The 13,148-nt window shown below is 45.0% G+C and overlaps 1 protein-coding gene across 1 annotated transcript in view; it reads right to left on the reverse strand.

The window, feature by feature from the left end:
* The window catches only part of AFF1 (ALF transcription elongation factor 1), a 236,826-nt gene that overhangs the window by 33,109 nt on the left and 190,569 nt on the right, over positions 1 to 13,148 (reverse strand). Inside the window, 4 exon segments of the mRNA XM_027769864.1 lie at positions 221 to 1,162; positions 7,125 to 7,281; positions 10,111 to 10,148; positions 10,274 to 10,328. Coding sequence (XP_027625665.1) covers positions 221 to 1,162; positions 7,125 to 7,281; positions 10,111 to 10,148; positions 10,274 to 10,328 — 1,192 coding nt within the window.

A 13,148-nucleotide genomic window follows, 5' to 3' on the forward strand; every position in this document is an offset into this window, starting at 1 on the left:
TGTAAAAAAGCTTTCCTTCCCAATGACAGCCTCACCTCTTTTCAAACTAGCAAGGCTAGTAAGGAAGCTGACACTGTCCCCGCCCGCCCAGAGCAGGGAGCATCCACCCGATGCAGATTCCAAGGTAAGGCAGAGCTGGGCTTAGGTGCAGGCAGGCCAGAGAATCCAGGCCAAGAGCCGGGTGGTGCTGCTGCAACACCGGCCTGGTCCCCACACACACCTTTCTCTTTTTGGCCAACTTGCTTGAGCTATCTGAGCTCCTCTTCTCAGAACTGTGCTTCCTCCCCGCAGGCAGCTGCTTATCCTCGGGCTTCTTCGGGCGTCTTCCCTTCCCAGGGAGGTGGGGTATCCGAGAAAGAAGGTCTAGGGTTATCTTCACCATCAAGCTCTGAGGGGGAGGAGTGTCCCTGAGCGGAGAGAGCAACTTGGTGTCTCTCAAAGGCACGGGGAGCTTGTCCCTGTGGGTGTCCTCCTGGACCACCACGGCCTGCCGGCAGCCACTAGTCCTGCCACCGCCACTGCCACCACCACGGGCCTGGCCCTGGCTCTGAGTCAGGGGCACGAGAGCAACGTGCTCAGGGCTCCTAGCCTCCACATCGTCCTTGGCGGGCTCTGGGCCTGGGACCGCCTTGGCGGGGGCGGGTAGGGGGCTCTTGTGCTTCTTCTTTTCAGTGGGGGCGGGAGCCACTGGCTTGGGCTCTCTGCTCCCTCCAGCCCGGGGCCTTCCTTTCGTCTTCACCTTGGGCTTGTCTTTGGAAGTCTGCTCCTTGGAGCCATAGGGGAGTCCAGGCTCGCTCTCCACCTGCAGGCTGGCTCGAGAGTCGGCCTGGCCAGGTGCCTTGGCAGGTTTCTTGGGCTGCTTGGTTCCGACGGTTTGCCTGGGTGGGGGCTCCTGTTCTGCAGGAGACTTTTGACAGCTTCTCTTTCCGGGGTGCGGGCCCTCGGCAGGGCCCCGGGGGGCTTTGCTGGAGCCTTTGGGGGGAAGACCTTTGGGTTCGGAGTGCTCCTGGCTCCCGCTGCCACCGCCGTCACCTCCGCCCTTACTCTCCTGCCGCCGCCGCGGGGGCTCCGAGCTCCCGAGCCCGTCTGGCGGCACGGCTGGCTGGCTGACTTTGGTCAGCCAGTTGTCCAGCTGCCATTTGTTCGTCGTTGGAGGCTCTGGCTAAAAATAAGAAAAGACAGAAAAGTGTTAACTGAGCAGGAGTGAGAAACTATGCTTTTGTTAGTCACCCAATAACACAGGACTGTCCTTGGGGGAGGTCGTTACTCCAGTCCTAAGAATTTAGGTTCCATTTATCCTCTTCAAACTAGAAGTCATATTCGCTAACGACTCTTAAGACAGTCTTCCATTTTTTTGTGTAATTTGGGACCACTGCTGAGTAGATACTAGCAGGCCATTAACAGCTGCTGAGAAATCTTTGTCATATAAATATTGTGTTCTAACGGTAATTACAGTATAATTTACACAGAACTGACACACTATGGCTTAAAAACTACTCTGTTAGAGAATAATAGAGGAAAATGGAGAAAAAGAATCCTTTTATTGTGGATTTATAGACGGCAACTAATTAATCAACTAAGTCTTGGTGATTATCCAAGATTTCACGCTATTTTTTTGACACATTTTCCAATTGAAAATGACTTCTCTTCATTTTATTTACCTAAAAACCGTATAAAAATGTATATGTGGAAAGGTCACTGGCTTCCTTCCGATTTTTTCCAGTCATTCTGACAGGTGACATAGATGACAGAATTATATGCACAACCAGGAAGTCAGCTAAAAGATAACCCACATAATGTTTAGCTGAGTATCTTACAGACAAGGGGCCAGCAGGTGGCATGGTGGTTAGGGCACTGGATTCCCACACAGCCGAAGCCGACTATGGTTCGAGTTCCAGACCTGACAGCCTGCCATCTCACTTTCCCTCTCTCTTTCTCTCTTTCTCTCTGGTCAAAGTCAAACTAACAAAATAAATTTAAAAAAAAAGAAATGAAATAATTTGTGACAAGCAGATGACATAATGGTTACATCACTGAACTCACACGTGCGTGTGTGCCTGTCAGCCCAAAATCTGGAGAGGAGAATGGAGGAGGAGGGATTATGGTGGGGCCAGCCCTGCTGGGAGGTGATTTCTCGATTTCTCATTTTCTGCCTTTCTGTCTCTATCTCTCTGGCGAGCACATACATCCTACAGCAAAAATCTCTCTTTAAAAAAAAAAGAAAGAATTCTTGGGAACCAGCAGTTAGCGTAATGGCTATGTCGCTGGACTCCCACGTAGTCGACCGCGGTTCGTGTCCCGGACCAGGTGGCTTAAAACTCACGCCGGGCGGGTGTGCGTGCGTGCCCAGGATCCCGAAAGGAGAATGGAGGAGAAGGGATTGTGGCGTGGCCATCTCCCCTGGGGGGTGATTTCTCACTTTCTGTCTCTATGTCTCTCTCTGTCTGTCTGGCAAGCACACGTGCCCTATAGCGAAAACCTCTCCAAAAAAAAAAAAAAAGTTATGAATAAGAAATCAACCCAGGAGGTGGAGCATTTTGAAAAAGAAAACTGCTGACAAATTTCCCAAGTGGAATACACTAAACGACTCTATAAAAACATGCAAACCTATACAAAATATGTTGATGCGAAGTCTCTATGGTCAGGAAAAGGTTAAGCCATGTGCTGATCAGGTAAGCGGTTTGGGCTTCGTGTGATGGTAACGGAACAGAGCTAAGAGGAACTTTAGGAAACCCAATGGGAACCTACTTTGGACAGAATCCCTTTTTCCTGCTTACCCCACACTGTGCATATGACAACACGTCTCCTTTCCAGCTATATCAGCTCCATGTACACGCACATGCTCTCATCTGCATTTCAGGCAGGGAGGGAGGGAAGGACACCACTGCGTGTGCCAGGCATTCTGTCACACGTAACCTAAAGCTGTACTCACTAATCTAACACGGCAGATGATTGCTCAGGGCAGAGAAAAGATGAGCAGGCAATGCCCACTTGTCCAACCGGTGTCCTGCAAAGGCTGGAGGGCGTGGTAACACTGGTGGTGAGCCATGGGCTAGGCAGGAAGGTGTATCGCCCGGCAATGGTGGGTAGGAACTGAGGAGTCACACCTGTCCTCAGGCAGGGTATGGACAGATCTCACCCCCCGGCTCTGTACACAGCTGTATCCTAATCACTGACATGCTCCTTAAAGAGTATGCTTGTGTGACCCAAAGGGAAGCCATTCAGGTATAAATAACATCCACTCCCTCTCCCCTCGACCCCAAACAGGACACTACTGAGATTCGTTTTGGAGTCCCTAAAGGAATGTCCTGGTTATAGAAATAAACCATCTCCTTCCACTGTAGTCTTAAAAACGTCCAGAAGGCAGGCCTGTGGCCCACATTTTGGGTAAGGCTAAGTTGGTATGCCCAGACATGAAACGGGTAGGGGCCATCCTTTTTAACAAGGTAGCCAACAGAAAGTTGCAAAATGTCTAAAGTTGTTTTAAAGTCAGATATTATTGAAATGTTAAGATGGGAGAAATGTTTGCATAAAGCGTTGATTAAAAATAGGATTTAGGGGGGGACCAGAAGATGGCATAATGATTACGTCACTGGACTCCCACACAGTCAACCACAATTCAAGTCCTGGACTCCGCGGCTTAAAACTCACGCTGAGTGTGTGTACATGCATGCCCAAAATCGGGAGAGGAGAATGGAGAAGGGACTGTGGCATGGCCATTCCCTTGGGGGGTAAGTTCACATTTTCTGTCTCTCTGTTGGGCACACATGCCCTCTAGCAAAAATAGCTATTAAATAAATAAATAGGATTTAGGGGCCAGCAGATGGCACAGTGGTTATGTCACTGGACTCCCAGATGGCCAACTGCAGTTCAAGTTCCAGACCAGGTAGCTTGAAACTCACACCAGGCATGTGTGTGTACATACAAGATCCGGGAAGAAGAATGGAGGAAAAGGGACCGCAGTGTGGCCATCCTACTCGGGGGAGGGGGATTTCTCATTTTTTCTCTCGGCGTCTCTCTCTCTCTCTCACCCTGATAATGCATGTACCCTAAGGCAATAAACCTCTCTCTCCAAAAACAGAAAAAGAGATTTTAAGTGGGTATATGCCAGATGAGATCAGGGTTTAGAGTTCATTTCTCCCTCTGCCTTTCCTCATCTCCCACCCCTTTCATAGTAAAACTTCTGAGTTGGGGGAATATGAGTAAAAACTGTTTTATTTTGTTTTGAAGGTTTTTGCCATAGGGTGTGTGCACTCACCAGAGAGAGACAGTAAAAGAGAAAGTGAGAAATCCCCACCCCGCTTCCGCCTCCTCCCTGTGGGATGGCCCTGCAGCAATCTCATCTCTCCCGCTCTCCCCTTGGCATTTTGGGGACCTACACAATGTGTGCCCAGCATCGAGTTTCAAGCTACTGAGTTCAGGACTCAAACTGTGGTTGGCCAGGTGAGAGTCCAGTGCCTTAACCACCATGCCACCTGCTGACCACCAAAAAAAGGTTTATGTTAAGATGAAAAAGATATTAGAAGAAATAAAGGCTGAGAAAGTTACAAACAGTATCTATGCTGGTTATGAAATTTACATTACCCTCAACTAACACAGAGATTTATAATAAATGCAGGCATGGCAGGGAGGAAACAAAATAGAAGCTGTAGTGAAAAAAATATGTTTCAGATTTAAATGGCTTGGCATTTGAATTCCTGTTGTTTCTATTTGTTTAGGTTTTTGCCATAGGGCACATGTGCTGGCTGGAGAGACAGGGAGAGAGGAAGTGAGAAAACTCACAGGAGGGGATGGCCATGCCGCAATCCCTTCTTCTCCACTGGAATTTTGGGCATGCACTCACCACCTGATAGCACCCCTGCTACTTCGTTATAGGCAAAAGAAAGCTACTGACCTTGGAGGGTTAATGGGGGGGGGTGGTCAATCAGATAATTTATGAACAAGCCCCAAGAGGCCAGCAGAAATCAACTCAAGGTGGTTTACTACCAAAGGCCGGGACAAGGAACAAAGGGAAAAGCTCTGAATAATTGAGTATAAAATCAAGTTTTTTTTTTCTTTTGGAGAGGTTTTTGCTATAGGGCGCGTGCGCTCGTCAGACAGACAGAGACACAGAAAGCGAGAAATCACCCTCCCCCGGGGGGATGGCCATGCCACAATCATTTCTTGTCCTTTCTCCTCTCAGGATCTTGGGCACACACACGCGCCCAGCGTGAGTTTTAAGCCACCGGGTCTGGGACGCGAACCACAATAGACTATGTGGGATGGGAGTCCAGCGATGTAGCCATTACATTAACTGCTGGTCCCAAAATCGAGGTTTTTGAACTTTATGCATGCAGGAAAAGGCAACAGCCCCACAGGGTTTGAAAAGCTGAAACTGACATTTTGATTCACATTGTAAACATCAGAGGTGAAATCCACAGATCACACCCAAGTTTATTACCCATCAGCATGCATATCATGTTCCGGATCTCACGAGATTACTGGGACCACTTCAACAAATGAAATAACTTAAAAGGGAGCCAGAAAAGCAGATTTCTCAGCATTAAAAATAGAAATGGGTAAAGTTAAAACTAATATCTACAGCCAGTTACAGAATTCACGTTACTCTCCACGGACGTGGGCTCCTTTTTAGCAGAGCGATTTAAAAATAAAGCAGGATGGGGGCATCTATTTTACATCCAGGAAGTGTCCATCTTAAGCCAAAGAAGTAACTGTCTGAGGCCAAAGAAATTACTAGAAACATCAGATTCTATTTTTTTCAACTTCTCATTTTCCAGCCAAATGAGTCAGTCCCATTTCCATTGTATTTTAATTGCATTTTATTATTTCTTTATCTTCCTCATGCAAAGATTTTCCAAACCTCCACGGTGAATATTGCACTATTTGTCAGCATAGCACAGTCAACATCCCTTTCCCTGGGAGACATGAAGATTTCAATATATCAGTTACTATCCTATGAGGTTACAAAGAGCCCGAGAAACACACGGTTGTTTCTAAAATCTGAGAAACACTCAAGTGCGGTTAACGCTGCCCCGTGCACACCCAGGTGCTCCAGAAAACATTGAGCACTTTTTCTGTGCCAGACAAGATTCACAGCTAATAAAAAAAATGCTCCCCAGTGATGTTCTCAGTCTCCCGGACCTGACAAGGCCTAGGAGTCTCCCAATGTGATCTGCAGGGGCATCTGGTTAACGATCTTATTGGAACTGCCTTGCTTTCTAAGGAGCAGAGGCAAACGCAAAAACACTAATGCCTTCTTAATCCAAGAGCCTAAATTTCCTGACGCTACCATCTTAAATGTGCAGAATATTTTTTGCTCTATGGGCTCTGGTCTTGTTCACAAAAAAGAAAGTAAACACACCTTCCCTTTTCACGGCTTTCCCGGTATAATTTCTACATTCCTGTTTGCAGGGCTATCTGGCAACCTTGTCAGTTATTACTAGCAATTTCTTGTGCTCAACAATCCAGTACATGGTTTAAATCCTCCATATAAATTTAATGTTTGGGCTCTGCAGTCTCAGCGCTTGGTTTCTCTTTCCAACCTCTCCTGAAAGAGCGACATGCAAACATGGCTGTCCCTGTCCCATGTGGGGTGGAGGGGGGAAAGAAACAGAGCCCTGGCGACACCCCTCTGCCATCCATTCAACGCATGGCTTTTAGTGATTCAAAAATAGAACTCGGATGACTTCTCTCTCGTTCGCGTTCCTGCCCTTTGCTAAATCAGGCGGTCTTTCCCTAATTCATGCATTCCGGCAATTTCAGAAAGAACTCTCATTAATATTAAAACAGCAGCCTACCAAAAATAAGCCATCTTCTGCAAAAAAGGGAAAGGAAGATGGTGTGCAAACATTCTTAATTAGTTGCTCTTTCAGACCCTAGCAATGACAGAGAAGAAACTAATATTTTAAAGAGGTGAGAGAAGACCACTTTCCCAGATCTTTGCTGCCAAGTAGTCAGGAGGAAATCAGCAAACGGAAGCACGTGGCCCTGCACGCTGCAGAGCAGGGGCGCGCCGCTCGGAGGGATGGAACCACTCGGTCTTGTGCTCACAGACCATAGCCCCCAAAGACAGAATGCCGCTAAGCTGGGCGGCTTTCCGGAGGGGGACGAGGGGGACGCAGTACCTCAGGAGCCGGGGTTTCCAGAGGCTCATTCTCCTCGCTGTCACTTGATGTGCTCTCGCTCTCCGAGTCGGAGGAGCTGTCGGAGTCACTTGTGCTCTCTGACTCCGCACTACTGGAATGTGCTAATGCCACTGGTTCTGGAAGCGTCTGCGGAGCACTGCAAAGCGACCAGAGGATAAAATTAGAAGGCACCATGCAAGGTGGGTCTCCCTCCTCTTAACCTCCTGCCCATTTTTCTGTTACTCGAAAGGAAGGGCCCCCGTATTACCTAAAACAACTCAGCTACTATATCATCCAGTAGATGCCCACGAAGGTTTCAAACAAACGAACAAAAGCATAAAGCCCTTAAAACTGTACACCAAATGACTGCATAGAAGATTAGCTTGTGGAATTTTATTCCTGAAAAACATCCTTCTAGCTACACAAAGTTTAAGTGAGGTGCTCGGGGCTTTGGGTCAAGGCTGGTAAACAGTGGCCTGAGCTGAATTCCAGCCCACGCTTCCACGTCAAGTCTGGGTAGAGCACACGCACATCCGCTCTTTCACACGCTGTCTACACCTGCTTCAATGCAGTGACAGCAGACTCGAGTAACTGCACTGGGAGTGACATGGCCTGCAAAGCCTGCAATATTTACCATCCAACTCGCTAAGCTTCCTGACCCCTGTGATATACAGCTCAAGGAAATTAATTTGTAAAACAAAAGCCAACAAGTCAAAATCTCCCCATCTTCTCTGTAAGAAAACTAGCTATATGGCAGCCGAAGTCTACTGATTATAAACAGTGTTCCTTTTGGAAGGCCAGCTCAAAGCAATCATTCCCACTTCCTGGGCAGAATTATAAAATGTATAAAATGGGTCACTCTTTGTGAATGGCTAAGGTACCATCCTTAAATATCAGCCAAAGTAGTGATTAACTACTTTAAGTTTTCTGTTTCTCTGTTTTGTTTTTTTTTTTTTTTTAGATTTTTGCCATAGGGCACATGTGCTCACCAGAGAGAGAGACAGAGAGAGAGAGAAAGTGAGAGATCACTCCCCAGCGGGGGATGATCATGCTGCATCCCCTTCTCCTCCATTCTCTTTTCAGGATTTTTGGCATGCATGTATATGTACCAGGTATGTTTTTCAAGCCACCAGGTCTGGGACTTGAATCACAGACTCAGCCATGTGGGATTAAGTGCCTTAACCACTATGCCACCTGCTGGCCCATGACTACTCCAAGTTTTTGGTTTTGCTTTTCTGTTGTTGTTGGTTTTTTTTTTTGTTTGTTTTGTTTTGTTTTGTTTTTGGCCATAGGGTGTATGTGCCTGCCAGAGAGAGAGAGAGAAAGTGAGAAATCATCCCCTAGGGGTACACGGCCACATTGCAATCCCTTCTCTTCCACTCTCCTCTTAGGATTTTTGGGCACTGTGTATATGTGCCTGGTGTGGCTTTCAAGCCACCAGATCTGGGACTTGAACCATGGAGCTGTCCATATGGGATCCTGCACCTTAACCACCACACCACCTACTGGCCCATAATTACTCCAGGTTTAAGAGTAGGGCAATAACTGTAGGTCAGTAAGAAAACACATACTGATCATACTACCAGACACATTTCAAAGCGTATATAATCTTAAAACATTGTCCTAATGGAAAGCTCCCAAATCTACCTAAAATATTACATTTTATTAAATATCACACAGTAGCATAATATTAGAATAAGAGTTAATAATAAATAAAATCACTGGTTGAAGTCATTTTAAAACACATGATAGCACTACATAATCTCCTCACATATAATGCTACGCAAAGTTTGTGGCCAGTGATGTTCAGAATGGGATACACTTCCAAAGTTTACTCCTGGCTCTAATCCCCACCTGTTCCTCCACTCCTGTTAGCTTACTATATCCTATTTTTATTAGCTGTCATAACCCAGCAGAAATTACTGAAACAAAATGGGATATATATAAGCAAACCCAGTAAGTCGGTAAGAATTTGTATAATGACACAGACTTTCTCCACACTAACTATATCGCCTGTAGGATAAGGAAGTTGTGATGGCTGGTATTGTCTCATGTGGATAAGCACATCTCAAGGCAGGGAATAATATAACTGACCTGGCTCTATAGTGAAGTGCTTAAGCGCCATGCACTGGGAACTGAGGCAGAAATCCCAGAAGGGCAGCTTGAAAAACATGCTGGGCACCAGGTACATGTCTGCCCAAACCCCCGACAGGCTAGGGAATTGCAGGAAAGGGATTGCAGCGTGAGCACACCCTACTCTCTCTGGCAAACGCATGCACCCTCTGACCAATAAAAAAAGAAATCGTAATTTAACTCTTTGTCCATGAAAGGCAGGTATTTGGCATATTAAAAACTTTAAATCCAGTACCAGTTTATGTGAGTAGTTCAGATAACTCCTATTTCCAAAATTTAAAAGCATCACATTTTCTAAAAAACACATGGCTAGCTTTTTTTTTACAGAGTGAAAACAGGCCATTTTTCACCACACTAAAAGGGATCGTGGGTCGTTTTTGAAAGCAGCTGAAACAACTTAACGATTTGTAAGTAAGAAAACAGACACAGCGGAAAACAAGTTCTATTGTAGGTAGAATTCAGCTTCTCTCTCTTTTTTTTAAACACATAGCAAATCTGTCACCTTCATAAAAACACTAGACTCTTCAGTTTAACTTTTCGAATACTGAGTATACAATACTGATGATAAACTGTTTTAGAGCTTATTTTTAAACTCGTGAACAGTTTCAAACGGCCAGGCTGATGGATACAGGTGGGCTTGGGGTCTCTGTTGCTTTTATAGAGTTAACACCCCAAGGCTGATTTAAGCTTCCCAAACAGAAAACGGGTACTTTCCTGTAACTGTGAACTGGAGTCACAGCTTAGTAAGAAAGTACTAAATAAGGCTTATTTTTCTCATTTGGCAAAAAAAGGAAAAAAAAAGAAAAAAAAAAAAAGGGCAAACGTAAGATGGGGGGATATCCACACACAATACCTTGGAAGTGCAGATGAGGAAGGAGGCTTCTCTGGGGTCTAGCCATTCACAGTAAGGGGGAGAAAGACCAGGAAAAGAACAAAAAACAGGTTAGGATAAGCAGCTCAGCTCTGACAGATGGATTTACAAGGATTCCAGGTGTTAAGGGCTACAGAAAACTCACCTGTCCACCGTCACTGTCCTCGCTGTCACTGAGCTGCAGGTCATCTTCGAGCATGCTGGAATGGGCGGGAATACACCATGCAGAATTTAAAATAATTTCTAATAACTTTTTCCATGTATGAATAGAGAATATGCCTAATGGCACAAATATCCCCTAATGATAAAGGGGTATGTGTTTTCTTTATTCAGCAAATGCTTTCCTTTCCTGGAAACTATTTTTTTTTTAATTATTTTTAACACATAAAACTAGTTCAGTCTAAGCCCCTTACCATCTAAAAATGTCATCTTTCACATATTCTGAATATTAAAGCAGAACCACCAAAAGACAGGGACTTACTGCCAGCACTGAGACTGACGTCCCCAACCCCTAATCAGGGAGGGCAGGATGCATGCAAATAAAACAAACCAAGGAAGAAAAATGAAAAAGAAGGAGAAAAAAGAATAAGGAAAAAATATATACGTAATACACTCCAAGTGATTTTTTTCCACAGTATCTTACTGAGCTAAAATAAATTATAGACCATGAAAGGAGTTACGTTGAATGATGGAATATTTAGAAAGCACTTAGAACAGTGCTAGCCACATAGAAAAGTGCTATTCTAAGAATTAGGAGCCAGCCTGGAGCCTGGAGGTTAAGGTGACTGGGTCCTATTTGGTCCTACTGCACCATTTCAAATTCCAGATACTACGGTGGCTCAAGAGATATGCGGGGTGCATGTGCGCAAAATCCCGAGAGGAAGGAGGGTTGGAAGAGAAGGGATTGAAGCATGATCCTTCCCTCCCTCCTCCTCCCCCACCCCAAATATGCCTCCTGGCAAGATTGGAAAAAAATAACTAAATAAACACATAGTAAGATTTATGAGGCTATCAAGACAACTGTCATCAAACAGTGTAAAGAGTTTACATTCTGGCCCAAAAGACATGAATAATGGTGAGCTCTATTTCTCACATGCGAAAAGTGACTTCCTGCGGCTGGTTTGATCGCTAGTCAACGGGGAGGGCAATACCACACATCATGTGGTTGTCCAGTATGCTTCATTTTCCTGCACTCTTTCTGGTGAAAAAAAGCATTTACTTCCTCAACCTTGTATTCGTAATTATCTGTAGGCATCTGGCTTACGACAAACCCAAGTATTAAAAGTAAACATTTCCTAATCTGTACATGTTTTCTCAGTTTAACACACACCCCCCTTCACTTTCCATGAAGATACCCAGATACTGAAGGAGTTGAATCAGTAACTGCTCTCTCCCATGGCCTCCAAATTTAATGAAGACAACTATTTGAGAAAATATGACAAGCGAAACTGAAAAACAATACTTGCTTGAGTACTACTGATGCTCCAAAACCCAAATTATATCACGAGTTAAAATCCTTCAGTAATGGGGTCCAGCAGGTGGCATGGTGGTTAAGGTGGCTGGATTCCCACATGGCTGTCTGCGGTTTGAGTCCCAGTCCCAGTCATGCCAGGTATGTGTGCATATGTGCCCAAGATCCCAAGGAGAGTATGGAGGAGAAGGGACTACGGTATGGCCATTCCCCCCCCCCCAGGAAATGGTTTCTCACTTTCCCTCTCTCTATATCTCTCTGCCTCTCTCCTCTCCACGAGCACACTTTATAGCAACAACCTACAAAAAAAAAATTTTTTTTTAATCCTTCAGTATTTCTAAAAGATACCTCTCAATAATCTGACTAATCATTTTTCCTGCAAAACCACCACCTGCCACTGAAGGAAGCAGTTCCATTCATTTTGGGGAAGCTTGGTAAAATCAATATATTTATAATGAAAATACATGATAAAACTGGGTTCTGGGCCGCCCATAGCATAGATGGAAAGTGTTCTGTTCAGAAAGCTGGATCCCACAGGGTGGTTTGAGTGTCAGTTCTCGGCTTGAAAAACACCAGCCATGTGTGCATGCCTGCTTGCCCCAAATCCTGATGGGATGGATAAATAACAACGACATGACCACATCCCACTGGGGAGTGTTTGCTTGCTTGCTTGCTTGCTCGCTCGCTCGCTCGCTCACGCTCTCTCTCTCTCTCCCTCCCTCCCTCCTCTGGCTCTCTGGCTTACCAAACAAAACAAAACAAAAGGCAAACAAACTTGGTTCTTTTGTAAATGGCAGCCTACTGCAATGTGGTTAACTGTGCCAAGGAACAGCTCTTACCAACAAACGTACTAAAAACATCCTGTGATAAGATTCCAAATAAAGCAAAACACTTAGCTACTTATAAATATAGAACTTGCTCAGTAAAGGAAGATCTAGCTCAATATTTATCAATAAAAGTTCAATTCGAATTTTAACAAGGCCAGCAAATACAGCCTTCAGACACACAACCTGGCAGTTAGCAATCATGACGGTGTTTGAGAAAGTCACTCGGCAGGTTTATTACAAATGGTGGCTTGGCTGGGGTACACCCAGCAAAAGATAAAAGACATCTCTGTGGACGAAATGTAAGCTATAATACAACTAGAAAAAAACCTGGCAAAGTGCACTCGATATTAACCACACCAACAAAAACTACAGTAAATAGCCCTCTTTGTTTCCAAGTCACTGGGTTTGTTTTGGATAAAACTGATTTGCCTTAATTATATCACCCATGTAATTAATCCACCCATGCTTCCTGTTAGAAGCAGAGGATTAGAAATCATGTCACTTTTTCACTTATTCAGTGAAACACCTAAATTCCATGCATATAGTCTCCTAAAGTCAGCTGGAAAATTAGAGAAAGTCCAGACTTGAATCTCCATTTGCTCTTAGGGAATAACAGGTAACCATGAAAATGCTGAAAATTTCCCTGTCCGAGAATTAATGTGGACAATGATGAAATAATCCCACATGCACAAACCCTAGTCAGCACCTGAAGAGCAGGGACA

Source organism: Tupaia chinensis, unplaced genomic scaffold (assembly GCF_000334495.1).
Source record: "Tupaia chinensis unplaced genomic scaffold, TupChi_1.0 Scaffold000094_1, whole genome shotgun sequence".
NCBI lineage: Eukaryota > Metazoa > Chordata > Mammalia > Scandentia > Tupaiidae > Tupaia > Tupaia belangeri.